This window comes from Populus nigra, chromosome 12 (genome assembly GCF_951802175.1).
Source record: "Populus nigra chromosome 12, ddPopNigr1.1, whole genome shotgun sequence".
Classification (NCBI taxonomy): Eukaryota; Viridiplantae; Streptophyta; class Magnoliopsida; order Malpighiales; family Salicaceae; genus Populus; species Populus nigra.
In genome coordinates, this window is record NC_084863.1 from 2,126,645 (window position 1) to 2,153,819 (window position 27,175).

The following is a 27,175-nucleotide window of genomic DNA, read 5'->3' on the forward strand; positions in this document are numbered from 1 at the left end:
TACTTTGAAATGTAACTTTTACTATCACTGGTTATTTAATTTTTCTATTATTCAAACCTACATAAGTTATTTATACTTCGATGGTTGTATTTGTTGAATTTAATGGTTTCTTACTTATGTCTTATGTGATTTTCTATTCATATCACGTTTTTGTTTTATCATCGCTGATTATTTATTTACTTAATACAATTAAAAAACTTGGTAAAGTTTATGGAGCTACACTTTTTTTATCAATATTTTTTTTTAATTTCATTATTATGTTTTTTTTAATAGTCATCTTATTTATTTTTATATAAGTCAAGTTGAATAATCATATTATAGCAACTTCTCATAATTTAATTTTAATCTTAATCAAATAAAAAATCTAATCGAAAGGTTCTTTCCTCTCAATTCCATACTCTCTTTTTTTAATTTTATTCTTATATTTTTTTTACCTGTTGATCAGATTGTATTTTAACCATAACTTTAAAATCTGGCCTGACATGCCGACTCGGGATCCGGTCAAGACCAGGCCGGGTTTAAGAACAAATAGGGAAAAGTAAAAACTCGAGTGACCCGGCAAGCCATGGTAAAAGCTCGGTTATAACTTGTTGACTTTTAAAAAAAACATAAATAACATCATTTTATTTTATAAAAAAATAAAAATTTGGGATCAACACGGGATAACCATGGCCTTGAGCCAGGTCGACCACTGGGCCAGGTCTAAAAGCTATGCTTTTAACCAGCCAATTTGATTAGGTCATGTTGATGCAATTCTCACATGATTTAATTGTAAACTCAGGCTATATAAAAAGTTGATTTTAAAGATTTTTTTCTCAATTTCATCCTCAAATTTTTTTTTACCTATATATCGATTTATTTTTTGACTAGTCAAAGTCACGTCAGGATAATTTTAATACAATTTAATTATAATTCTTAATAGGCTAAAAATCAAATCACGTGATTTAAAAATTAACGAGATGCATGCCCACGCGCTGTCGCGAGCTTATAAAACAAATATATTTAATAGTGTTATAATTGTGAACCAACGCTAGATAAGTAATAAAAACTAAATGTATGATGGAGCTAATATTTCATGACGGAAAAAAAAGTTGTGTTGGTGATCAAAACTTAGAGACTGAACAAAATGATTTATAGCAATCCACAGTGTTTTAGAAAGAAAAATACAGTGCTTTCGCCACATAATTTAGCTTTTCTGTTAATAAAAAGCAAAAAAAATTACAAAGCTAAATTCTCTACCAACTTAATATTTAAAAAAAACTAACAAAGATAATTTTGGAAGGAAAAAAAACCAATGAGGAAAAACGTTGTAGCAATTGATAATATTTTATGAGGAAAATACAGTGCTTTTCCCAATAAAATAAAATAAAAAACCATTTAGAGAAATACTGTAGCAATTCATAGTGTTTTGTGAGAAAAATTACAACGCTTTCCCCATATGATTTAGCTTTATTGTAATTATAATTCTTAACCAATTTAATATTAAAAAAATGGACAAGATAATTTTGAAAAAAAAAATCATATGGGAAAACACTGCAATAATTCACAGTATTTAAAAAAAAAATTACAAAGCTAAATTCTTACTCATCTCAATATTAAAAAAATCAAATCGACATACCTTATTTGTAAAGACTTGTAATTGTAATTTTCAACAACGTTTTGTGAGGAAAACTACAGTGTTTTCCCCACATGATTAAGTTTTATTACAAAGTTAAATTCTAACCAACTCAATATTAAAAAAAAAAAAATCAACGAAGATAATTTTGGAAAAAAAAATTACAAAAAAAACACAAAAGAAATTGGAAAAAAACCATGTGAGGAAAAACTATATCAATCCATAGTGTTTTGTGAGGAAAAACTTGTATTTACTTGTAATTGTAATTCTTAACCAGCTTAATATTTAAAAAATAAAATTGACAAAGATAATTTTAGGGAAAAACATAACAAAACAGAAAAAAAAACCATATGAGAAAAAAAACTGTAGCAATCCACAGTAATTTGCGAGGAAAGTTATAGTGTTTTTCTCACATATTGTAACTGTAATTTTTAACCAGCTTAATATTTAAAAATAAAATAAAAAAGAATAATGTTGGAGAAAATCATAAAAAAAAACAAAAACAAAAAAAAAACCATGCGAAGAAGCACTGTAGCAATCAACAATGTTTTTAAGAAAAAAAATACAAAACTAAATTCTCAATTAACTCAATATAAAAAAAATCGACAAATATAATTTTAAAAAATAAAAAAATAAAATAGAAAAACTATGTGGGAAAACATCATAGCAATTCACAGTATTTTAAAAAAAAAATTACAAAGCGGAATTTTTAACCAGCTCAATATTTAAAAAATAAATTCAACAAAGATAATTTTTTTTAAAAAAATAAATGGAAAAAAAAGAAAAAAAAAGGAAAGTTAGAAAAAAAAAAGGAAAAAAAAAGAGGGAAAATTGGGAAAAAATGCAAAAAAAAATAATAATAATAACACTATGAATTACTGTTATAATTTACGGTGCTTTTTAGCGTGGGGAAAATGTAATTTTCCCCCACCCTTTAATTATATGTATAATCTAGCAAATAATTTTCTAAGATGAAATTCTTTTGTTATGTCCAAAAGGAAATTTAAACCGTCAAGCATCACTCAAGCATATTGAAAACAGTTTAGATCAGCGCGCGTGCTGCTAATACTGTAAATGCCTAATTGATCTTCTTAAACATCATTATTTCTTAAGCAGTTTTTGGTTTTTCCAAGTTGGCGGCAGCAATAGTTTGGTGCATGCTTTATGAATGTGGTGATGTCTTCAAAAATCAAAATACCAGAGCCACATTATCAATGTTTATTTCACCAGACCGACTGAGGTCATCAGCTTGATCAAGGCGAGACCAGGTTTAATAATATTGATTTCGCCTCCATACCAAAAAGAGAAAAGGAAGAAGATAATGACACCAAAATGTTCACTATACAATGCTATGAAATCATGCATGGGAATCATTCGAGCAAATTTGCTGTGATATAAAAACAGCAATGAAGAACTTGGGGCTACCTGGAACTCTTTTAGAATTTATTAGTTTCTTTTACTAATCTGAACAGAACTTAGTCTTCAACACATGAAACTTGAAAAGACTAAGAAAAATATGCGTATCAATGGAAGTTTCTCACCATCCCCGAAATAAGGCAGAAAATTTTCTACCATGGAATGAAGAAATCTACATGAGAAAAATAGTGTAGAAGTTTTGATTTCACCCCTCAATGCATTTTTAACTGAATAAATATATTCTTCTACGTGTGAAGAAGCCTGTTGTTTCAGTACACAGATTGCAGTAATGCCTTTTGTATGGAAAATCACCAGTTTCACAGATCTGGTATTCCATAGATGCACTGAAGTTTTCAAGCCATGCTCTTCTTTCCTTTTAACTGAGTATCTCTGCTTTTATTTTTTCCAGTTGGCAGTTTTGACAATTCTCTTGTGTCACCTGCATTCTTCTTCTTTCGCCTCGGAGCACCAACACCAGCAGGATCGACCAATGGGCCAGACCAAGTTTGTATTGGCTCCTTCAAGTAAGTAAATGAGGTGGTGCTGAATGGGACATCAGGAGGAACGAGCGCAGGATCAAAGTGGTGTGAAGATCCTAAAGGATACCCAAGTGCTCCGTCCTGATGTGGCGGGGGAAACTTTTCACTCTTGCTTTTCGCATTTGCATGGTTAATTAGACGCCTTCTCTGTTTTAGGTAGAAACAACAGGATTGTCAGTTTAAGGCTGTGAGCAAAAAATGAACTCAAGTCATCAGTGCACTGAAAATTCTCTTGTTAATGAATGGACGGATTCATCTCTTCCTTCCATCCTCTCACATTTTTCAACCATTCCAATTAGAAAGGATTGGACCAACCCATCCTTCATATGTCTTACACCATCCGAACCAAAGAGAGTACTAAAAGTGGCTTTAATGGAGTATGCTCCTCAACACACTCTCAGCCACACATCAAAAGTAGCAAAAAACAAACTGAAGCTCTTAAAAATTAAACAATATCTGTTCCAGATTTAAATGAAATAAAACTCACAAGTGGCATTGGTTAAAGGTTCTTTGGTCAAATCAAACACCGTGAGCAGGGTGTAAAAGAAGTAACTGTATTATCACATATTGCTATATCAATTTATTTGTACAGAAACTAGATCTTACGGTATGCAAGTCTAAGAATTTGTAAATGAAAGCACCAAAACATAAACAAAACAATAGATCATGCGAGTAAATTATCAAACATACATCAATATTGGACGGGAGCTCTGCATTCGCATCGGATGCAGGCATTCCCCTAGCATGACGCTCACGTGTTCGTGGTTTCTTTGCAGCATCACCTTGGGCTTTGCTAGCAGTTCTTAGTCTACACAATCAAACAGAAAATATTATCTATAGAGGAGAAAATAAAAGATAACAGACAGTTAGCAGTCATATATGAAAGGGAAAACACAGTCCAGAATGTATAAACAGAACTGTCTATGATACAAAATGGAAGCAATGAGGAAACAGTATAATGGTGGTTGCATAATGATCATGTTAAAATTTGTTCTAGGTAACTTCAATGGTAAATATAGAAGAAAGCACAAAAAGAACAGAACGTGTCTGAATGACAACAAACAAAATGGAGCTTATGTTGCCTTGGAAACCTAGACTAAATGTTTATAGAATTTATTTTCCTTCTTTTATGCCTTTGTACCAACTCTTGTTTATTTTGACTTCATAGTTTTGTAGATGATTTCACATTCAATGTCTCTCAAACCTATCGAAGAAAAACTCGCCTTGAATCATAATGATGTTTTAGCTGTGTACTTTCTGCAGAAATCATTTTACCAAATACTGGGAGAAAAATACAATTATATGCCTTTCATAACTGGTTTAAATAAATAACAATATTCAAGGCATGCGCATGTTATCTGTCCATCCATCAACCTATATAAAAGGCTGTGCATGTTGGGGAGGGAGGAGAGAGAAGAGACAGGTTAATTTTGACCAAAACTTTGAACAAAAACAATAACAAATGCATATCTAAAGGGCACCTTCGAGCTTCATCATCTCGTCGTTTAGCATCCATCTCCTTACTTGGAGGATATTTTGGGAGACTGGAAGGTTCGCAAGCATAAGGTTCTGTTGTGAAGAACTGCATATAACAAAAGTTACACAATGAAGGGGATCGTTAAGCATGATTTTCAACACAGAAATCTGGTACATAATTTGAAGCCATCATCAGTAATGCCTCTGATTTTTATAGGTTACACCAGTTTTTAGTCCCAAAAGAAATAAAAATAGAGGTATCAAATTTTTGTGGGATGGATAAACACCATTACTTTAATGCAAAAATTCAAAGCCAAAGAATCAGGCATATGCCAAGATCAGGCTTGCTTCCATTGAGGCAGAAGCCGCAGTGGAATCAACATGGTTTTCCAGAAAAAGAAAAGTGTATTTGATGTAATAAAAAAAAGGATTGATTAAGATTAAGAGGGCCAGAATCAGTAGATGAAAACTTCCAAGAACTGATTCCTTACCCTTACTGACTTGAGGTAAGATAAGTGCTGCATATAAGATAGTGGTTCTGATGTTGTACCCAGTGATTCTAATCTGCTTATTCAATTTTTATTACCAAGTACAAATCAGAGAGCAAGAAACTACACTGTCATAACTTCACAAGTAGCAAGAAATAAATATTTACAAAATTGAAGGTCTAGCAAAATCAAAAATATTTTACTTAGTTGTAATTCACAAGAAATGAGTGTACTCAAGGTACAAGTAATCCACTTGAAAGTTTCCAGAGTCATCAAAAACAAAGAATCAATAAATTTGCGAGTTTCCAACTGCTGTGAGCCATTAAGGTTACCTAATTTCTGGATTACTATAAATTCAGTAGCAGGACTACTTACAACACATAAGTAAGCAAACCAGGCAGGCTGGTACTTAATTATTTTCCCCCCCTTCAAATTCCAGTTCATTTGAAGTTTGGAATTAGAAGCACTGATGCATACAAACACAGTGGTGCTTCTGGGATTGCATCAGCAACACGAACAACATATAAGATTATTTCGGAGTTTATAATCCAGTATCAAGTTTAATTTCTTCCATCCAGAATTGAGGGAACAATAAACACCTATCACTTTCTAAGTCCCTCATAGAAGACACCGATTTGGCAGAAGTTGACAGAAAGAAAATAAGGCTTACCATAACACAAGCAAAGAGATTTAACAAAAGTTGAAGAATCCAAAAGAGAAAAAAATTGAAAATGTCACAACTTACATCACTCTTTAGGGCAGCTGTGGCTGTCTGACGTTCTGCTGGATCAATTGCAAGAAGAGTTTCAATGAGGGGAAGTGATGATGGTGAAAAATCTTTAAATGTCTCTCTTATGCATCTTTTGTAAGGCTCTCGAGGCTTAAACAAGGTTGCATTTGGCAACTTTGATTTTTTCCAGTATTCATCTGATGGTGAACCACATAGCTTGTATATCTTATGTAGTTGCTCTACCTAGATCATCAAGCAAACATTAGTGGTCAGAATTAAGAGCAAAATTCATCAAAGTGTAATTTGGCAGTTGAGTAGTTTGCAGTTTTGAACACTCGCAAACCGCAGCACAATAAACTAAGAATGCACCTTTCTCTCAGGAAATTAGCTTTAGACTTAAGCAGTGAACAGTGATTAACTGCCAAGGCATAACCAATCAAAACATTCAACGCGTCATTTATCACACTCATATTCACGTTCTTTGCTAATTTTCTCACTGATTCCATGTTCTATTAATATTAAGCCAAAAGATCTTGAGCTTTCACATAATCCCTAGTAATTGTATCGGTGCTTTTACCACGCCATTACATAGGTGCAGTTTAACATCAAGTTTTGAGAAATAAATTGACTAGAGCAATATCATCTTTTGTCCAAGTATATCAAAAGGCTGGTGAAATTGAACTAGAGATAAAATTACAACCACAACAAGAATAATAGATACCTCAGTACGACCAGGCATGATGGGCTTCCCAGCCAGTAGCTCAGCCAATATACAGCCTGCACTCCACAGGTCAATACCAACGCCATAGTCAGTAGCCCCAAGGAGAAGCTCAGGAGGCCGATACCACAAAGTAACAACCCGACTTGTCATTGGAAGCTTGTGATTAGGATCAAAGAAAGACGCCAATCCAAAATCCGCAATCCTGAGTATTCCTTCATTGTCAATCAAAAGATTCGATCCCTTGATGTCACGATGAAGCACGCCACGATTATGACAATGCTCAAGTCCAGATAATAGTTGATGCATGTAACATTTAACCTGGAGTGTGAACATTGGTAGATGTTAAATCAAAACAACTTCGATCACAGCTGTCCCTCTCAGGATATCCTCTCTAAATTTGATTCAAGACACAATTGGGCTAACCTGTGGCTCTGTAAATTTTACTGCAGGGCTGGCAGCAAGTCCAGCTAAATCGTGCACCATGTACTCAAATACTAGGTACAAACTACATGACATCCTGGAAGTAACTAATCCTTCCAACTTTACAACATTAGGATGATCCAATCTTCGTAAAATCAGGATCTCTCTAGCCATGAACTTCACACTCTCTGGTTCCAAATTATCAAAACGAACCTTTTTAAGGGCAACAACTTTGCCCGTCAATAGATCTCTAGCTTTGTACACATTGCTATATGTTCCTGATCCAATCTATAATCAAGAATGGAGGAAACAATTTGAATAAGTCAATTAACTCTGTAAGCATTAACAAATTGGAAAACAAATGACCATACTATATAAAGCGAAACCCCATCTCAAATGCCTCTGACCACATTTCCTTTCATTTTGATTTCGAAGTAAACGTTACCATTATTGTGAAATTACTTATTATGACATGCCTGCTGCATCATCTGTGGCAGGCATTCAAGACAGAACTTCACTAACAAACCAACTACCATTCTATTGCTAGTTTCAGAATTACCACAATCATGGAATCTAAGGGGAAAAAAGAATTGTATTCTGAAAATGAAGCTCACCTTATCAATCTTCTCAAAAGTGTCTGCCCTCCGTGGAATCCATCCATTTAGTGCCTCCCCACAAACTGCCGACAGCCAGGGTGGCCATCCAGCAGCAACCTGCTCGCCACGTGTTTGTTTAGGCAGGTTACTTGGCTTCGAGTTTGGCCTTGACCACTTCCTCTCTCCCTTAGGCTTTTTATCCCCATCAACTTTCTCCCCCTGAGTTTCCTCATTTTTAATCTCAACAACACTACTAGTAGTATCAGTCTTTGTCACTGAAACATCTTCTATTTTCCTATTAGATTCAACACGTAGTTTCTTAACCTCTTTAGACTCTGAAACTATGCCTGAAGATACCTCTCTCCCAAGAACACACCCCATGTTGTAAATCTAAACCTCATTTCTCACATGGTCTATCTGGGTTTCCCAGGAATCTGCAAAAAAACCACTGCAAATCAATAAAATAATCACTGAGCATTAAAACAACTCCAAGAAAATAACAAATGTGAACTAAATCCTATTCACTACATGATGCAAAAAAGTTTAAAATTCACAGGTGAAATAAGCTCAGCTGACCAAACTCGCATTCCCAAATTAAAAAAAAAAAAAAAAACATCCACAGCCCAGATTCAGACTTTTCAAGATTCACAAAAACATGAAAAGTAAAGGTAAAAAAATAATGATCTGGAGATAGAAACTTTACCGTTCAAGCGAGTTCATAACTGACACCATGAACGAGATATATGAATACAAGCAAATCACAAGAAACCTATTCTTCAAGATTTAGACCCCTTCACGATTCATTGAAGTAAAATATAATCTAAACCCAAGTGGAGAAAAAGAGAGAGCAGTATATTTGAGAAAGGCAGGATATTTAGCTTAGAAGACAAAGCAGAAGTGAGAAAATGATCTGAAAAACGAAGTGGATAGTTAAAGAAAGCGATGTAAATAGAGAAAGACACTTGCTTTGATTGAATCTGAGAAAATACAAGTGATGGTATAAAATTGACAATATTTTGTTGTTGGGAAGGAATTGTTTTTTGGTCTCTTTTGGGGTTTCCTTTGTTTTCTTTTTTTTGTTTCAGACAAGAAAGAGAAAGACAGAGAGAATCAATCAAAGAAAACAGAACAGTAGCACTTCACTTCCTGTTTCGTTCCAAGTCAAACCCACAAGAACTAGCGCTCTTTCTCTCTCATGTAGATTTCCCTTTTCCTTTTCTTTTTTTTTTTATTCCTTTAACTAATGGGCATATTTTTTTTTTGCTTTTTCATCTTTTTTTTTCTTTTTTACTTTTTATTGTAAATTCAAATTATTAACATAGATTAATTGAGCAGCGGAATCCAGTGTTCCCTCCTCACAAAACAAAGCACTGAGTTATTTTGTTTCTTTTTTACTTTTATTATTTTAAGGTTTAGTTTATTTCTTCTCCAAAGGAAATTTATCATTTAATAATCTTGTTTATTCTGGTCTCATGATATAAATTACAAGTTTAACTAGCAAGTTAATTCAGTTTAATTCAAGTTATTTTGTGTTTGAGTTGGTTTAAATTACAGATTAATTTGAATTGGTTGTCAAGTTGATCATGTCTTATTAGGTGTTTTTTTGTATTATTTTTTAATTAATTTTTATTTTTATTTTTTAACATTGGTTTGATTGAAAATGGAGCTTCATAATTTCTTTTGATTTGTTTTATATAGGGTTATTCTAATCTTATAATTCAAGTTTGACAAATCAACTCGACTTATTTTTTTAGTTAAATTATATTTTTAATTTCATTCCTCAACATTCGATTAATTAATAATTGAGTTTAATATATTTTTTTATTTACTTGCTATAAAGTTATCAAAGTTTCATGAATAACAAATTTAATAAATTAATCATTTTTAATATTTAAAAATAGATATAATCTTAATTATTTTAGTCAATATGTTTTTATCACTCATTCAAATGGTTCTTAAACTTGTCAAATCAATAATTAAAACTTCTTTTATATATATATATATATATATATATATATATAATGAGCATTAAAATAGCCCTTGGTGTTGGGAGGATATTCGTTTTTTATTGGGGTAGTATCCTAAAACTTATTCTTAGTAATAGGTTATACAAAAAAGGAAAAAACAAAAGAGGGTTCATTGATTGAGATCAAGACATGAATTCAACCCTAAAATATTGTTCTTGTCATTTCTGCTGTCACTCTCCTTTCCAACTCACAACTTCCCTTTGAAATTAATATTCCAAATATAAAATAAAAGATTTATACACGGGTGTTTTTCTTCCTAAAAAACCACATTTCCTTGATGCTTTAAGGATCCAATGGAGCATCATGCACTGTTCTTCCACTGTGATAGGATCAAAGTATACCAACGCCATTATTAAGCATTAGAAAGAATGATTAAGCCAACCAAATCCTGTTAAAAATTGCACAGGTAACCTAACTCGCCTGTGTATTCAATCTAGGGTTTAAATTATACTTCCAAGACATGCTTAGCTCAACCACATGACTACCTTGTCCTCGATAAACACATCCCGTGGGACCTCCGCCATTGTCACATACCTTGGATTCCTACATGACCCCATCAATTACGTGGTCAACTTTGATCTTCTTCTCTAGCAGAGCGAGGGAGGGATTTACCTGGTTAATCCATCCATTGCTTTTTCTTTCGTTCTCCTAGAAGTATCTGCCTGCTCAAAAGTACCTAGGCCAATACATGAAAAATTGAACAGCAATGGCGGTGCGCTGCTTTCTTGTCACCGTTTGTCGTCGATAAATTGACTTGCTAGTAGAGCTTGTTCGTTCACGGCATGCAAAGTCTTTTTCATTAATCCTAATAGCAACTAGCAGGAGAAATGATCCAAATTTTGCCACATATAATGTTTGCATAATGCGTCCGATTCTGACAGATGCTCACTGTCACGTCAACCGCAATGAAAAACAAATAAATAGAGAGAATTTTACATATAGAAATAAAGAGTTGCATTCTAATTTCTACTCCAAAATTGCCGAGTAGCGAGGAACCTCTACTTGTTGAATTTTCTCAACCCTCGGTCTTCTTCTTCTTCTTCTTCTCTTTCTTCTTGCTTGGTGTTTCATGTTCATCATCCTGTTCAGCTTCAGCATGTTTTCGCTTCTTTTTCTTCTTGCCTCCCTCAGCAGCATTTTCAGCATCATTTTGAACACCATCGCTCTCAGCTTGATGTTTCTTCTTTTTCTTCTTTTCTTTCTTGGCTTCCCCATCCTGTTCGGCAGTTCCATTTCTGTCACTTGGCACAGCTGTTTCTTCTTCAGATCTCTTCTTCTTCTTCTTCTCTTTTTTCTCTTCACCAGTAACTGGAGCCTCCTTTGCCGGTTCCTCTTCTTCTACCTTTCTAGCAGTTGAATTTGGTGTTTGCCCAAGAATAGCATCTGCAGAAGGATTATATGTCTGCACAAAGCAAAAAGGTTAAAGAGTTACATGCAAAAGAAAAGAAAATCCAGTGATCATACTCAGGACAAGAAGAGGACCTTGGCAGGAGTTATCAGTCCTCCAGCTCCCTTCTTCCTATCCTTGTCGTAAGCTTCTATCTTAGGTTTGCCTTTAGCTGATCCAGCAGAACGACCCAATTCTTTACCTTCGAGGTTCCTTAATCGTGCTTCAAGCTACAAATTACAGTGTCAAAGTTATCCTCCCAAAATAAAAGTTGCAAAAGAAAGGAAGTGGTTGCCATTGTCCCAACAGGCAAACTTCTATAACATACCTTTAGCCGGTTCTCCAGTCCCATAGAGTCATCTTGGCCATCTCCAAGAGCATCATATCGGATTGTGAGAGCAGCTTTTGCAGCTAGTGACCTGGACATTTTACCCTTCATCTTAGGGGGGGCCTGACCGACCAAGGACGCATGATAAAGAAGCCCATATTTTGGAGTTGCATGCTTTGTTTTCAGAGCTCTGAAGAGAGCCTTTTCTGCCCCAAGAATCTGAACTGTGCTCCCAGGCTGCTTTGCAAGATTTAACAAGCTACCCCCATGGGCAATAAGCCGAGCTCCAACAAGCTCTCCAACAAGAGCGGTCAAATTCGGTGCAATGGTATTCATCCTGTTTTTTAAATAATCATACAGCTGAGCTCTATATTCAGATAGAGATAAGACCTGGTCACAGAGTTCTTTAATATTCATCAAATCAACATCACTAACATCACTTCCCATAGATATCACAGCTGCCTCCTTCAGTTCTGCCTCAACTTCTTCTGGCAGTATCTGCAAAATTTTAAGAAAGAGATTAGTAAAACATTCATGAGACCATCTTATCCTATGAGAGGCCTCATGATCCAGCATGATGTTCAACAGTGAAGGGGGTATTCAACATTCATATCACAAAGAGATTGCTCACTGAATGTCATTTGATAATACATTCAGAAGCAGCAATTAGGCAAAGACAGAGCCAGTAATGCAAGTGCATCAAAGCAGGATAAAATTAGGGAATATAATGTAAATGGGCAGCATTGATGATTTCACAGTAACCACAATAGCCAAACACAGAGTAAACACCATGTTATCGCAATAAAAAAAATCTGGATTCTACCTCAGAGAAATCAAGCTTTGCGGCATTATCACGGCTACCCATTAGTTTCACTGATCTGGCATAAAGGATGTTGTCTTGAACAATTTTAGCAAGCTCAGGAAAATGCCAACCATACCATTCCCGAACTCTCATTGCATATGTGTTGAGCTCCTTATCAAGATCGTCAAGCAAACCAATGGCTTGAATGATCATTGTGTCAACCTAAAACAGAACATTAAGCATTATGATGGCAGCACCCCAAAGATAAACAGATGCTCTTTAAAATAATCAGCGATTTCTAGATGCATGTGCAAGCAACAAGAAAAAAAGATAATTATAGCACAGCACAAACTTCTGTCAACCTAATAGTCCGCCTTCCTTCAAACAAAACCAAATACAACAACGAAATCAAACCTCTGAATCATATATGATCAATATAATTCTTTGCATTTTAATTGCTCACAGCCAAAAGTTGTTTCTAGGATTTTCCAAAAGGAACCGAACAAAAAGATAAAGGCACAAATGATATCGATTGCAAAAGCACATGGACAGATGACATAAACATGTTAGCCTACATGTTTAAATAGGTATCAACAAGAATTGACAGAAACTAGATACAGCAATTGCTTGAACTACATAAATCAAGGTGCAAGAATATATAGAAAATACCTTATCAGGACTGAACTTCAGTTTGTATCGAGAAAGACTGTGAGACAAACCCAAGCTCATCGGTGCCAAATCTTGTGTAGCTAAACCGGATATAAGTTCTGTCAACTGACTCCTAACACCCCTCATCAATTCCATGACAGCATTGTTGTGAACACATTCTATTTTCTGCAATGCAAAAATTGCTCTGACTTAGACAGAGAGAGACTTAAAATTGAGGATAACTGCCATAAATAAATCTCTAGAGACATAGGCAGACCAGTTTATCCTTGATTGCATTTCCAAGCTTTGAATCAGCCACAGCTAACGTCTCACCATCACAGTTAGCACGCAAAAATTTCCTCAGACCTTTGCTGGTCGAGCTGTCAATAATTTTGGTAACAGATTCCAAAGCCTCGGACGTGTTCTCAAATTTGGAAAAAGCTTTCAACTTCACCACCTGGTGTTGGTACCAAATAACAGTTAAATTCAAGCCTGATAAAGCTAAATACAAGCACTGCAAAAGAAACAAATTCCCATAGCTGGAATGGCAACCAATTTGAAAAGAGCATGTGATGTGTAAAGTAGAAAAGTCTAAAATTGAAATGCTGGTCATCAGAAATAAAAAAAGCAGGTTCTGCAAGTAAAACATATTTATAACCAAGCAAACAGGTACTATAGAGTCCAGAAAATCCAAATAACAACACAAACATTAGATTTTCTTATCAATGCACATTAGAGGTATGGAAAACTAATTTTTCAGCAAAAACAGAAAATTAATCAAGGTCTGACTCCAAATATAAATGTTTTACTCTACTAAATGAGAGAAAGAACCTTTCTTGCTGAGTCTGGGCTAGAAAATTCCTTCCCCAAATCCTGCAACAAAAGAAATAAATGCAAGATTAACATTGGCCACCATTTTTTTAGTAATATTACATTACTTGTGCAGAAAGATAAATTAGAAACAACGGAAAAATAAATCTTAATTGCTCTGAAAACAAACAAGACACGGGAACATAGTTAAAAAATGATTACCTCAACTTTGGATAGCTTTCCTTCATCCAAAACTTTAAAAAGGGCAAAGCCAGCCGGTGTCTCAAATAGCAAAAGCATGTTTCAATACCTTTAAAAAACCCTGCAAATTCAACACCAACCCATCACTTAAAATCACTTACTTTACCATCCTAGTTCATTCAAACAACAGAGTAACTAAAAAAGTCACACACTTTACCAGTTTCCCACTTATCACAACAAGCATTCAATGATTCACAGACTAACAACAAACCAAAAAACACAAGCAAAGACACACAGGGTAACTCTTAAAGGAACAAAACAAAACCCAACTTTAAGGGACATGAAAAAAACAACGTTTTTAACACTGAATCAACTCCAAAAGAAGAAACAAAAGACTCCCACTTCAGTATCAGACGTTTCTATGAAACGCAATATAGCAGAGATCATGGAGCGGAAAAATAAAAAACAAACAATGAGAGAGTTAATATGCACAAAAGGAGTCTTTCCTGGTTTACAGGAGAAGAACAGTGGAAAAAGAGGAGACCTTCGATGACAAAAATCGCTCACCTCTCTTACAACAACTGCGTTCTCTAGGGGAGAAAGAGAGGGCTGGCTTCTAGGGTTTTAAGAGGGCTTTTATAAATTGGAGAGCTAGCGGTACAAAAAGAGGCTTAGAGCGTACTCGCTTTTTATATGGGAGGCTTGGGCATTTTTCGTACTCGCTGTGGTTGGTGGACATCTGTGATCAACGAGGGTAGTTTAGGGGTTCCACAAATAAAGTTGTCGCAAAAAGTTTTGTTTATTTACTAGGGTTTTTCCTTTTCACTTTTCTTAGGTCTTTGCTTTTTATTCCAATTTAATTTATTGTGTTTTAGGTATTTTATTTTTTAAAAGTATTTTTTATTTTTTAATATTAATACATTAATTTTTAAAAAAAATACTTGAAAATATATTAATTTAAAGTTTTTTCAACTAAAAAATAATTCAAAAGAACAAAGTAAACGCAATGTCAAATAAACTATAAAAAAAAATTATAACAAAAGAGATTATCAGATCAGCTTATATATTGATAAATTTTATATATTTTTTTAGTTAATTTCAAGAACTCCCTCTCATAATGTTTCTTTTAAGAAAACAATTTTCTATCTCAAATAAAACCCTAATTTAAAAAACCATGCGTGCACTTGAGTCAAATATCCCACTTTAGTGAATTACACATTTGTTGGTGGTGATCGGGATTAGTCTTTTGAATACCTTAGGGTTCATCAAACATGAAATAAAATATTTCTGATCAATTTCAATTATGTGTGCACCAAATAATGGACACAACTGCTCCTCCGAGTCCAATACAGGCATATCTAGAGAGTAGAGACTATTTGGCATAATTTTTATTTCTATTTCTATATGTTCTTGAAATTATTTTTGGTTTAAATAAATATTAAATTGATAGTTTTTTTTAATATGGCCGATGATAATGTTGATATTAAAAATTAAAAAAAATTAATATATTTTTAAATAAAAAAAATATTTTAAAAAAGTACTTTGCACCCTAATATTATTATACTTATGAGTACACGAACACACTTCTAAAATCTATTTTATTAAACATTTGTATCATATTTAAATCTTACAATAAAAAATTTTCTTGCTGTGGGCCAATTAATTAGTAAACAATTTAAACAAAATAGAACTGCCAATTTCTTGAAAAATTAATTTGATGAGTTCTTGAAATAGTTCGAAGCAAAACAATACTGCTTGTCATTAAAGTTGCCTCAAATGGGATCCCTTGAACGGTATTAGCATCTCTGGATATCCTCTATATATTCACATAAACAATGCACGCTGCAAGTTGACGAGGCTAGGCATCCTCAAGAAACCAGTTTGGATTCTGTTGGTGCCTTTTCTGAATTTTCTACCCCGTAATAATCCATTCTCTCTGTTTCTTTTACCATGGAAAAGGGGTCTCTACACAGCACACGTTGAATCGACGAGTCCATGAGATTGAACAGATTCAAAGATGGTTAATTTTCTTCACTCGGTGCCTTTGTTTAGCTCAATCAAAGACATGGGTCAAACACCACAGACACCATCACACTTTCAATGAAAGATCTAATCATTTTTTCATCAAACATCTTCATTTCTTATATAAAGGCTTCAAAAAACAGTCAACATAGCAATTTACAAACATTGCTTTCTGACACAGTCAATAAATAGATAAAATACAGCTGTTCCTAAGGATCTTGACCACCTTAGAGATGAAAACAGGAAAACCATCAAAAGAGCTTCATCAGACAACGTCAATATCTCTCTCCTATTGTTTTTCTCCAGCTATCCCGCAGCAATGCGCAGGGCGGGCTCGTAGTAAAATCTAGAAGCAAAAAGATGAGCTATTTGGCATCTATAACCCGCTCATATCCGAAGCTTACTGAGCTCTGAACTTGCTGCTGTCATGTCTTCTGGTGCCGCTGTATCTTTGCTCTCTCTATCAGGTACCACTGCCCCCTGGCTTGAAGTTGGCATTTTCCTTGCTGGAGGAGCCGAACAGACTGGCACAACCGATCTTATTCGAACAGCTGGTGCCATGAAACGTGGGCGGACACCACCAAGGTTCATTCTTTGAGGCAAGGGACTGGCTGGATATGAATGACCTCCGGTTCGCATTCTTGGTGGAGCAGCAATTTGTGCTGCCAAATCTTGCAGTTTGGGCACTGGAGGAGGTCCCGTATTGCTGTTCAGTGCAGGAGGTACAGTAGATGAAGGTACAGGCCTCACAGATCTGATCATTACAGGAGGAGCTGCAGATGGAGCTGGTCTAAAACTCCTGAGTGAACTTGCCCTTTGAGGATACTGTAGAGTAACCCGAGAAGAGTGGAAATTCTGCATGTTTTGTGCTTGGAAGTCAGCAGGTCTGTATCCAGAATCTTTGTAACTGCAAGAAGCCCACTCGAATTGCCTAGTTTGGTTATCTCCTGGCTGAACATTTTCATCTTTTCTGTCCAGTTCAACCTTCATCTGTTTGTCATCCATGTCACCCGGGTCCTTCAATCTTGGTTCAGCATTGAAATTCCCAACAACAGGGGGATCTGGAATAACTGATGTAGAGCATTGGACTGGTTCTTCCGGTTTCTCCTCGTGTATCTCCCTAATAGTCACCTTGGACTCTCCCTTGATTGGATCAGAGACATGATGATCTGCCAAGAACAATGGTCTTGACGTAGCAATTGTAATTCTGGGACTTGCAGGTACAGGTTCTTGCTCCCTCAGAGGACCAAATAGAACTGAATCTGAATGGAGTATGGACTGCATATATGGAAGAATTTGAGGACCAGGGGAAACAGGTGGAACTTGAAATGCCAATAAACGGTTCTGCAACTGAAACAATTCTTCTTGCTGCCACATTTGGTATATGGCCATTTCAGGGGTAAAGCTAGGGTAAGCCCAGCCTTGGCACTGCACAGGATATAAAGTTGGTATTGGAGGGGTCAAGTCCTTGCAGACAGGGATGAATCTCTCCTGGCCTCGCTGGGAATCACTTTGCTTGGAGTTCTTTATCTCAGCTGGTTGTAAAGATGCAAGAATACGAGCAATAACAACTTGTTCTTGTTCTTCACTGCTCCTTTTAGCCTCCACTGGCGAAGAAGTTGATGAATTGGAAGATAATGTGCTGTGTTGAACCACTGCAGAAATGTGATCAAATATTCAGATAGTCTTCATAGCAAAACACTGGTAGAATTCTGGTCAAAGTTATAGAGGCCATAATTCAACGTATAACAAGCACCGTGAAATGTATGTGCTTGATAGTTCTAAACTAAGGGAAACATATGGAAGTTTCCACAAGGATAATTTAATAATAAATCCATGAAATTCTGAACCAAAAATGTGAGAATTGTTTGCAAGGGGAAATCATTTTTTCACAAATTTCCAAGTACACAAACAGTATGTGAATTTTAACAGATCCCACATGGGACCATCAAGTAATTCATGATGTTCGTGTATGTATCTGATGAACTTTCCTTTTTGCTTATTAAAAAGCAAGACAGTCCGATGCTTGGATCACATGTATCTATGCCTTCAGCTTTCTAGTTTCAAAGCAAATGAAGGAGAAAGAAGAACTAGAAGCACTAGTTCCCAATTAGCAAATTATGCTAGTGAACAAACTACCTGGTACATAATGAAAAAAAAGCAGATAAAGAAGTGTTTGTTTAGATTATAACCATGTTGGAGCAATCTGAACATGAATTGATATAAAAAGATGAAATGCTTACATCTTTTTAGAGAAGACCAAGCAGCCATGGCTGCATTCTTCTGAGCTTGTTTCTTAGTCCTAGCTGGTTCTCCAGTGAAGCTCATTCCTGCAAGCTCGACAGTGCACGAGAAGACAGGAACATGGCCAGGTCCTGATCGAATTGTGGTATACACTGGAAGCTTTAACCCAGCTCTGTGAGCAGTCTCCTGGAGCAAATTCTTGTAGACTCCTGTTTCATCCTGAACAAGAGAAAGCACAAAAACTTACTGTCTGGAATATAATATGTTTGACTTTTGAGATAAAAATGATGAGTAAGTTACAAAAAAGTAACAAGAGGAAACATTAGAGAATGGTGTACTATGAAGATGCAAATTTGAAGCAAGCTATAAAGTCAATTAGAACAAAGAAGATTCAAAAACATTTTCCTGAAGCCATGAATAGCTTGTCCTGTATTCAGTTTATTTATTTTATTCTTGCTTCATACCAAGCTCAACCTCCTCTTTACCATAAATAATATTTACTATCGTACTAGCTATTATGTTCATTGCTAGGATGTTCCTAGGAGACAAAAATAAAGGGTGCAAAATTGTCAAAATAAGAAAATCTTATAATTTCAATCCCAGTATAGTCATTTTCAAAAATACAAAACTACAGTGTTCGGATGACTGTACTAATATGGATTAGCATTAATGGATTACAAGTATTACTGTCCCAGAAATTTCCCAGACAGTGTTTTTCTAGAGAAATTACTGTTTGGAATAAGATGGTTAATTTGAAAAAAGAGACAGCACGATCATTTAATGAAAGTCCAATTCAAATGGAGCTGTGACACTCTAAGCGGTGGCTTGTTGGTGGAGGACCAAACTTGCAATGTTAGCTTCCATAAACAACATGGATATATCAATTCATGACATATTTCAGTTGACAACATCTACATTGTTATAATGGATCTAAGAAATGCAAAGTTATAGAGCACAAATGTAGAGCTTTCTCCAAGATTGATCAAAATCCAAAAAATGCTAGTCAACTGTAAATTTTGGCATGAAGTTGTGGTCCAAAGTCTTTGTAGGAGGGTTTGTGGCTGGTGAGAAAGAGAGGAAAGCATACTAAAGCACTATAATTTTGAACTGAACTAATAATAATTTTTTAATATATTAGAAGATATAGAGACTGGTGCTCACCAGAACTCCAGCAATTAATGCTCTAGAAGGGCCCCGGCTTGCTAGTGTGTTGAGAGCTACCTCAGCTGCAGCATGTTCTGCTAGCCTCAGAGTGGAGCAAAAAGTAGGGCTTTCAAAAGTTTCTCCATTGAAGTTGACAGTAGCTTTGAATCGAGGGGCATGGTCTGGCCCTTCCCTTATACACGAATAGGATGGCAGGTTGAAGCAGCTTCTTTGGGCCAACTCTTGCAGTTGGTTCTTATACATACCTCTACATGTGACATTGGAAATATATTAAAGCAAACTGTTTGGGCATGAGGGAAAAGAAATCCACTTCTTTTACACTTGTTAATAGAAAGAGAACAGAAAATTGTACACGGATTTCCCAAGTAATACTGAGACACAAAGAAACGCCTTTATGCTGCGATGCTGTATCCAACTTGTAACACGGGTTCAACATGTAAGCAAGGTGAAGTTGAAGTAACTAGTTCCACATATTATACAAGTATTCAGCAAGCTGCAAGTATTCAGTTTCATATATCTAACTTTGTTTTAGCAAGAAAGCCAAGCACTTGCGAAGATAAACTCTGATTGCCTGCTACCTAATCATGATAACAGAGAAATGAAGATGGATATCTTCTGTTTGTCTCCGATATCAGAAGGATAACTTGTTAAGACTATGCCCTCCCAGCCATTTTTGCATGAAGGTATTCGATGAGCAACTATTGACCAGTGTATTAATTTAATTATTACTTTCAACTGGTATTTCAAATTGGCAAAGAAACTGTCATTAGTACAAGTACTCGTGCCTGGTTTGTCATGTCAAAGTCCACAAGTGAAAACATAATCATCTACAGCTAAAGAAAAATAAATAGCTGTTTCCCAAATACAGGCCAACTAAAGCTTTCAAACCACCTTGAATAGCTAGTTACCTTATCAAATGATCTCAAAGCAGGCTTATTCATAGCTTCTGCAACCGAAACTGCTTGTGCACTATTTATTAACCAACAATTAATTCTTATTCGAATACTTGAAAAGGGAAAAAAAACACAAATTAAGATAAAAAAATGTGAATGTGGAATGTTTCAACTGAATAACAAAAATAAAAATTCATATTTACGCAAACCCTATTTGGTCCACTGCACTAAACTAACTCTTCTCTTGCAGTAGTTGGATTATCAGTCCCTTTAAACAACTGAATTTCAATAACTCAATTCAAAAGGCAAAAACAGCTAAGAGATACAGCAAGCCCACATAATATTTTCCAAAACCCTCCTCACAGTCACCATTTTTAAAGACCCGATTATATTTAGCATCCCGATACACAATGATTCACATACAATAAAATGACACAAAACCCAGACGATGAAACAGCCAAAAAAGATCAAAGCAGTTCAAGAAAGAATCAAAATGTTAAAAAAGAAATGATCTTTACTGAAAACCCAGCAAGGGAAAGTGAGTCCCCTTACCTGAAAGTATATGTTGAAGTCAGAATCTTCAGCTGGAATTTTCCCGAGAAAGTGATGGAAAATTAGGGGGGTGAGATAAGAAGAAGAGCGAACAGTGAAGTCAGTAGTGGAGATTTTCAGGTTGGGAAGAGAGAGAGGGTTTAGTGAGAGAGCGAAATTTACGATGACAAATGTGAAATACAACTGTGGAAGTCGCTGCAGTTCTTAAGTTAATAGTTCTGGTCACAAAATTTTACAGCATGAGATGGCCGTTTTACACCGCTTTTAAGCACTATATAAAATAAACTTTTATTGTAAATTAAATGATATTTTTATTTAATAATAAGATGTTAGATTTATTTGTGTTAAGTCCAGCTAATATATGAAACTTAAAGATAAAATTAGAAAAAAAAAACAGAAATCAATTACAACAACTTAAGTGAATTTTATTCAGTCAAGCAAATTTACAACGCAGGTAATGCACACCATTGAATTTTAAAAACTTTTTATCTTGAAGATTTTTTATTTATTTATATGAAAATAAAGTGTATGAGAATTTTTTTTAGGAGGTATTTTTTTAATTCAAAAAACTTGATAGGTTTGTGGGATCAAAATAGAAAAATTATATTATTAATAAGAAATTATGAAACAGTATTTTAAAAATTTTCAGTCAAATAAAAAATGTGATCATCAACTAAAAAGGGTGAAGTTATACTTTTTAAAAATGAAGAAAATATTAATTAAAGAAAAATAAGTAATAGGTTTGATGTTATATATTAACCCATCAAACCTGCAGTTCAACTCATAAACTCGACTGGTTCAATTATTATTTTCATTAATTATTTCTTCACTCAGAAATAAAATAGTAAAAAAAAATAAAAAATAAACTCATACATGTGTGTCTGGGAGACCAACATGCCAGGATCTTAAAAAACAGCCCCAGCCCGTGCAATTGATCATGATTTTATTTTTTTATTTTTAAAAAGGTAGATGATTTGTCATTCATGCCATTTTTTTTAAGAAATAAATAAACGATGCATCATTTACTGTTTGAAGAATCATCGACCAGAGGTTATTAAAAAGGCAGGCTCTTTGTTTTTTTGGCTAAAAAACTAATTTTTAGCTTAAAACACCTACAACAACACCTTTATAAATCTATCAATGACCTCAAACAGAGACAATAGAAAACAACTCAATGGTATGTTCATGTTAAGCTATGAGGGGCCTGAACTTTTCTAACATTGGAAAAAAAATTAGGTTTTGGAAAATTCTCTAGTATTATCATTAAACTAAAAATATAATCATTTTGATTTTTTTCTTTAATAGATAATTTTTCATATCAATGTATCTCTTACTTATTTTAGTCAGCACGATAGTTTTAACTAAAAACATTGTTTTTGTTTAAAAATAATTATGATCATTAAGTAATTTTTTAAAAAAATATATCAAAATGGTATGTTCATATTTTGTGTGATTGAAAACTTAAAAAATTATAAATATAATAAAATCATGTTCCAAATCTATTAAAATATTTTAATAATAAATAACTAATTTAAATTGATTTCTTATAAATAATTTATTATCAGTATTATTGTTTTTAGATCAAATATATAATAATTAAAAAAATATTAAAATTCAAATAAAAAATTATAATAGTATTTAAAAATTATGTTAAAATTGAAGAGTAAGTGAATTCAATGATTTTTTTAAATGTAAAAAAAAACAAAGAAAAAAATATAAAAAAAATAAAAAAATCATGAAAGGGCCAAGCCTAGAGGACGGTGCACTTAACAAGTAAGGCCCACACGTCTGGCTTTGTTCCATTTATTTTTTTAAAACAAATAATAAACAATAAGTCATTTAAAACAATAAATAAACACGCCCACCAAGAATTAAAGCTATGATTTGGATTTATTATAAAATAATTAAAAACATGTATTAAGTTGTTTTACTAACATTTAAAAAGTAAAACACCATAAGTATCCCAAGTTTTTTTAATATATTTAAAAAATTACTTTGTTTTTCGAGTAATTACTAGTTTATTATTATCATGTTGTGTAGACTTATCATTAAAACAAATTAACGGTATTAAACTTGATTTAGTTTTGCAGGTCAATCTAAGATTTGATCAACTTAAAACTTATCCGAGTAAAATTTAAAACATTGTTAAAATTAACATAATAAAACCTTTGCGGCTTCGGTCAAAATCTTCTCAAAACTCAGTTTGATCTTAATTTAAAAAGCTTGATCATGCTTTTTTTTTTAGCTTTTTACATGGACTTATGCTAATCATGTCAACTTTAGACTAATCCACTTCCTAAGCATTGAAATGTCACGGGCTAGAACTAGTTAAATAACTACGAAAAAAAACACACTACTCTTTTCGTTCCATTTTGTCTGAATATCGTTGGATTTTCAACTGTCTGGCAAAACATAATTTGTTCAGTGTTGTGAACATTCTCAAAACTACGTAGAAGCTTGAAAATAAAGCTTGTCTAGAATTGCAGTTTAAATATTTTAAAAAATAATTTTGGATTAAAAGGCGTTAATTCTATATTTTTTATTATTTAAAACAATTTAAAATGAATAATTTTATGGTGGTCAGAAATAGCTAAAGATATTCCAGTAATTACTCTCTAACTCACTTTAAAGAAATAAACAAAATATAATAAGAAAAATAAATTCTAAATGAAGGTATTTCTTTTTTGGGTGAACCATAAATGTTATATTCTTAATTTTCTTAATTTTCAAAGTAAGCATCATGAATATCTGATAGAATATCTCTGATTATTCTTAAGCACCATGGAATTTTCTAAATAAAACTCTAAATTAAAAAAATAAATAAGAAATAAATCGGAATCTCTCATGTGGTAAAGGTACCTTGGGATCCAAAAACAACGGTCATATCATATGATAATCTCCTTTGGAGAGCTTACACGCAATGAATTAAGAAATAGTCTTTTAGTCTGGTCAAAACCAAAATCATTAATATTCATAGGAAATTAAAAAAAAAAAAATAAGAAAAGAAAAGTTGTGCGTGTGCCCGCCCCACCCACCCACCCACCTCCACCCCAAACGAGAGTTAATAATAATAATAAAAAACCCGGAATGGGAGTATTAATTTATTTATGTAATTGGAAATTTCTTTTCAAAATATTCATATATAAAAAATACTTATAGATTTAGAGAATATAAAATTCATGATTCATGAAAAATAAACATTTTTATTTATTTAAAGAAAAACAAGAAAATAATTAATAGAGAATATTTATTTTTAATTAATTTTCAATTGTGGTGCTAATGATCAAAATTAAACCAGGAAATATTTATTTTTGTGGTTATTTACATGACTTAACTTGTTTTTTAAAACTTATATAAAAAAATAATAAATACTAACTTAATAAAATGTAAATATTTACTAAAACTTAAACTCATATCCATAGTTTTTAAACTTTGACATGAGTTAATTTTTTTTTATAAAAAAACATTCAACAAGTTTTGACATATCTTTTTATTTTTAAGTGATTTTCGTCCATCAAAACTAAATTTTCCCTGGCGTCTCTCTTAATTGATTACAATCTTGGAACTACTGTTTCTAAATACTCTCTTTAAAAAAAAACCAAAAAAAAATAAAAAAAAATAATCACACATGCAAGAAAAATATAGCAAATTTTCTTTAAAATATGGATCCTACCGCTCGTGCACTTTAGAACTTTTTATTTTATTGAAATTATAATTGTTTTTTTAAATATTTTTTTATTTAAAAATATATTAAAATAATATATATTTTTATTTTTTAAAATTTATTTTTAATATCAATGTATTAAAATAATATCAAAATAAAAAAAATAATTTAAGATAAAAAAATAAAAAAATTATATTTCAAAAATAGTTTTTTAAAATACAAAAACAAATAAATTATTAATGCTTTTTTGGTACAATGATGTGGTATTTAATATTATAGTAATTATTATTTTTTAAAGTATTTTAATTTAAAAACTTATCAAAATAATATATTTTTAATTTTTAAAATTTATTTTTATATTAATAAATCAAAATAATCTAAAAATATATATAAAATACTTGATCACACTGTAATACCAAACAAGTATAAAATACTTTTTAAAAATAACTCACTTAAAAATATATTAAATTATTTTTTCAATTTTTTTAAAAAATTTTAACATCCATGCATAAAAAACAATAAAAAAGCAATTCCATAAACTTGTTTCCTAATGATATTAAATGCTTGTATTATTAATAGATGGACCCACCAGAAAATACAAGCACATTAAAAAGTTAGACCTTGACAAACCCAGCAATTCTTGGAAAAAACAGCATGAAAAAAGCGAAAACCACACTATCCTGGATCAACTGCCATCTAGGGTATCATTTTTATATCTTGATGCACATCATTACCGAGCTCTAAGGGGTATCTTTTTTTTTTGTTTTTCTTTCCACGTGAGGTGTCCGAGCCAGCTTGCGTGCACCACAACTATTCCCCACAGTCTACTAGACATTCTGCAAGCCCAGGAACAAATTAGGTACCGCGGAGGTGATAGGTATGCACATAGAAAATCAAAACCCGGGACAGAAACAGAACAAGTCACACGATTAACCACAGCAACGAGACCCTCAAGTGCCTCTAACGGTATCGTTGCCCTGCTTTAAGGTTGCTTTCATGAGGTTCGACACAACAGATGCTAACTCAGTTAGATGTGAAGTGTAGCAATGATTTGCTCCTTCTATGATGTGTAGATTGTGATTTGGTATGATCTTGGCAAACTCTAACGCCTCCTCCACTGGGATGATTTCATCAGCAGAACCATGAATGGTGAAGACCCTGCAATCCTTCTTGATCGCAAGACATGCTTCTTGCATATCAGTATTCAGGCGATCCATCAGACTTTCCTTGGTCACACGATAAATGACACTCCCCGTTCCATCCTTAACATCAATGAATCCATCTTGTTTGATCTTTTCCATAAAACCCTTTCCAGTTCGTTCTTCAATGCCTCTCTTCAGATCATAACGGCCAGAAACATTGAAAACTGTGCTGATATCCTGATATTTTGAAGCGTATAGGAGCACCACATCGCCTCCTTTACTATGCCCAAGAATTGCACTTATGCCTCTGCTTGGGCTTGCTCCGCGGAAGTGTTCGATTACAGCACGTAAATCATCAGCCTCTCTCCAGTAATTTCCATATGCAAATGAAACTTCACTTTCCCCATTTCCAGCCAAGTCGAAACGGAAGGCAGAGATTCCTTCCTTTTCTAATGCCTTGGCAAGATTCACCATGATATCGTTTTCCTTTGTGGAACAAAAACCATGGCATAATATAACCATGTCGTTGGATCCAGTGTCATGTAATAAGCCTATCAGTTTTTCACCATGTTTGTTTGATATTGTAACTTTCTGCTGCTCAACAACTGGGTTTTGGGCAGACGGAGGGAGAGCCATCCTTACAGTCACGGTGCGATTGAAAGATGATAAGAAGCGTACCTGCAAGGAGGAAGCAGGGAACCGTCTCGGAGTGGAGGCGGCGCGTAGGTTCACGTGTGAATGAGATGCTGCGAGCGTGGCCAGCTGGATCGGGGCAACTTTCTCTCGGATTCTTCCGAGTACCAATCAATCTCTCAAAATAAGACAATTGAATTTCAATAACTCTCAAAGACAGCATTTTTAAAGAGCAACCAATATTTAGCATCCCAATAGATTCACATACGATAAAATAACACAAAACCGAGATGAAAAAACAGCCAAAAAAGATCAAACCAGTTCAAGAAAGAATCAAAATGTTAAAAAGAAATGATCTTTACTGAAAACCCAACAACGGTAAGTGAGTCTCCTTACCTGAAAGTATATGTTGAAGTCAGAATCTTCAGCTGGAATTTTCCCGAGAAAATGATAGAAAATTTGTGAGATAATAAGAAGTGTGAACAGTGAAAGCAGCGGTGGAGATTTGTTAGGGTGGAGAGAGAGTGTTTAGTACAATTACAAGCTGAAAAAAAAAAGTTTAATTATACATGATACCGACAAAAATCTGAAACGCGTAGCTAGGCGGAAAAACAATATATTTATTGTTACAGTAAAATTATCTCTATCCTTTCAAAA

The 27,175-nt window shown here is 33.7% G+C and overlaps 4 protein-coding genes across 6 annotated transcripts; all 4 read right to left on the reverse strand.

The window, feature by feature from the left end:
* Nucleotides 1-3,037: 3,037 nt before the first annotated feature.
* On the reverse strand, nucleotides 3,038-9,192 carry LOC133670107 (probable serine/threonine-protein kinase At1g54610). Of its 2 annotated transcripts, none has more exons than XM_062090569.1 (8): nucleotides 8,705-9,192; nucleotides 8,020-8,435; nucleotides 7,409-7,693; nucleotides 6,986-7,303; nucleotides 6,280-6,507; nucleotides 5,052-5,152; nucleotides 4,261-4,378; nucleotides 3,038-3,717 (listed from the first exon to the last, which is right to left on the reverse strand). In XM_062090569.1, the coding sequence occupies exons 2-8, from the start codon at nucleotides 8,380-8,382 to the stop codon at nucleotides 3,385-3,387; spliced, it is 1,746 nt and encodes a 581-aa protein (XP_061946553.1). In that variant the 5' UTR covers nucleotides 8,383-8,435; nucleotides 8,705-9,192; the 3' UTR covers nucleotides 3,038-3,384. The 2 variants fall into 2 exon arrangements, with proteins under 2 accessions (XP_061946553.1, XP_061946552.1); XM_062090568.1 differs by having other exon boundaries at nucleotides 8,020-8,449.
* Nucleotides 9,193-10,856: 1,664 nt separating this feature from the next.
* Nucleotides 10,857-14,858, reverse strand: LOC133670108 (probable nucleolar protein 5-2). 2 transcript variants are annotated; one of them, XM_062090570.1, is made up of 9 exons: nucleotides 14,772-14,858; nucleotides 14,226-14,325; nucleotides 14,025-14,066; nucleotides 13,471-13,650; nucleotides 13,215-13,379; nucleotides 12,567-12,767; nucleotides 11,744-12,241; nucleotides 11,511-11,645; nucleotides 10,857-11,430 (listed from the first exon to the last, which is right to left on the reverse strand). In XM_062090570.1, the coding sequence occupies exons 2-9, from the start codon at nucleotides 14,301-14,303 to the stop codon at nucleotides 11,044-11,046; spliced, it is 1,686 nt and encodes a 561-aa protein (XP_061946554.1). In that variant the 5' UTR covers nucleotides 14,304-14,325; nucleotides 14,772-14,858; the 3' UTR covers nucleotides 10,857-11,043. The 2 variants fall into 2 exon arrangements, with proteins under 2 accessions (XP_061946554.1, XP_061946555.1); XM_062090571.1 differs by having other exon boundaries at nucleotides 14,749-14,858.
* Nucleotides 14,859-16,381: 1,523 nt separating this feature from the next.
* On the reverse strand, nucleotides 16,382-21,273 carry LOC133670208 (double-stranded RNA-binding protein 2-like). Its single transcript, XM_062090719.1, has 4 exons — nucleotides 21,080-21,273; nucleotides 19,632-19,881; nucleotides 18,470-18,689; nucleotides 16,382-17,881 (listed from the first exon to the last, which is right to left on the reverse strand). The coding sequence occupies exons 2-4, from the start codon at nucleotides 19,875-19,877 to the stop codon at nucleotides 16,614-16,616; spliced, it is 1,734 nt and encodes a 577-aa protein (XP_061946703.1). The 5' UTR covers nucleotides 19,878-19,881; nucleotides 21,080-21,273; the 3' UTR covers nucleotides 16,382-16,613.
* A 4,010-nt stretch (nucleotides 21,274-25,283) lies between these two features.
* Nucleotides 25,284-27,087, reverse strand: LOC133669953 (uncharacterized). The gene is made up of 2 exons (XM_062090290.1): nucleotides 26,915-27,087; nucleotides 25,284-26,694 (listed from the first exon to the last, which is right to left on the reverse strand). Exon 2 carries the CDS (start codon nucleotides 26,519-26,521, stop codon nucleotides 25,694-25,696), a length of 828 nt encoding a protein of 275 aa, XP_061946274.1. The 5' UTR covers nucleotides 26,522-26,694; nucleotides 26,915-27,087; the 3' UTR covers nucleotides 25,284-25,693.
* Between the last annotated feature and the right edge of the window lie 88 nt (nucleotides 27,088-27,175).

What these genes read in the sequence shown, in the direction of transcription:
- LOC133670107 (XM_062090569.1), bottom strand. Translation starts at nt 8,382, where the DNA reads ATGGGGTGTGTTCTTGGGAGAGAGGTATCTTCAGGCATAGTTTCAGAG. An exon ending in CAGCTGCCCTAAAGAGTGAT is followed by an intron (nt 5,153 to 6,279) that starts GTAAGTTGTGAC and finishes TGTTATATGCAG; the next exon opens with TTCTTCACAACAGAACCTTA. An exon ending in AGCTCCCGTCCAATATTGAT is followed by an intron (nt 3,718 to 4,260) that starts GTATGTTTGATA and finishes TACCTAAAACAG; the next exon opens with AGAAGGCGTCTAATTAACCA.
- LOC133670108 (XM_062090570.1), bottom strand. Translation starts at nt 14,303, where the DNA reads ATGCTTTTGCTATTTGAGACACCGGCTGGCTTTGCCCTTTTTAAAGTT. An exon ending in GCCCAGACTCAGCAAGAAAG is followed by an intron (nt 13,651 to 14,024) that starts GTTCTTTCTCTC and finishes TACCAACACCAG; the next exon opens with GTGGTGAAGTTGAAAGCTTT. An exon ending in TGAAGTTCAGTCCTGATAAG is followed by an intron (nt 12,768 to 13,214) that starts GTATTTTCTATA and finishes GTTCTGTTTTAG; the next exon opens with GTTGACACAATGATCATTCA.
- LOC133670208 (XM_062090719.1), bottom strand. Translation starts at nt 19,877, where the DNA reads ATGTATAAGAACCAACTGCAAGAGTTGGCCCAAAGAAGCTGCTTCAAC. An exon ending in CATTAATTGCTGGAGTTCTG is followed by an intron (nt 18,690 to 19,631) that starts GTGAGCACCAGT and finishes TCTCTTGTTCAG; the next exon opens with GATGAAACAGGAGTCTACAA. An exon ending in TTGGTCTTCTCTAAAAAGAT is followed by an intron (nt 17,882 to 18,469) that starts GTAAGCATTTCA and finishes ACATTTCTGCAG; the next exon opens with TGGTTCAACACAGCACATTA.
- LOC133669953 (XM_062090290.1), bottom strand. Translation starts at nt 26,521, where the DNA reads ATGGCTCTCCCTCCGTCTGCCCAAAACCCAGTTGTTGAGCAGCAGAAA.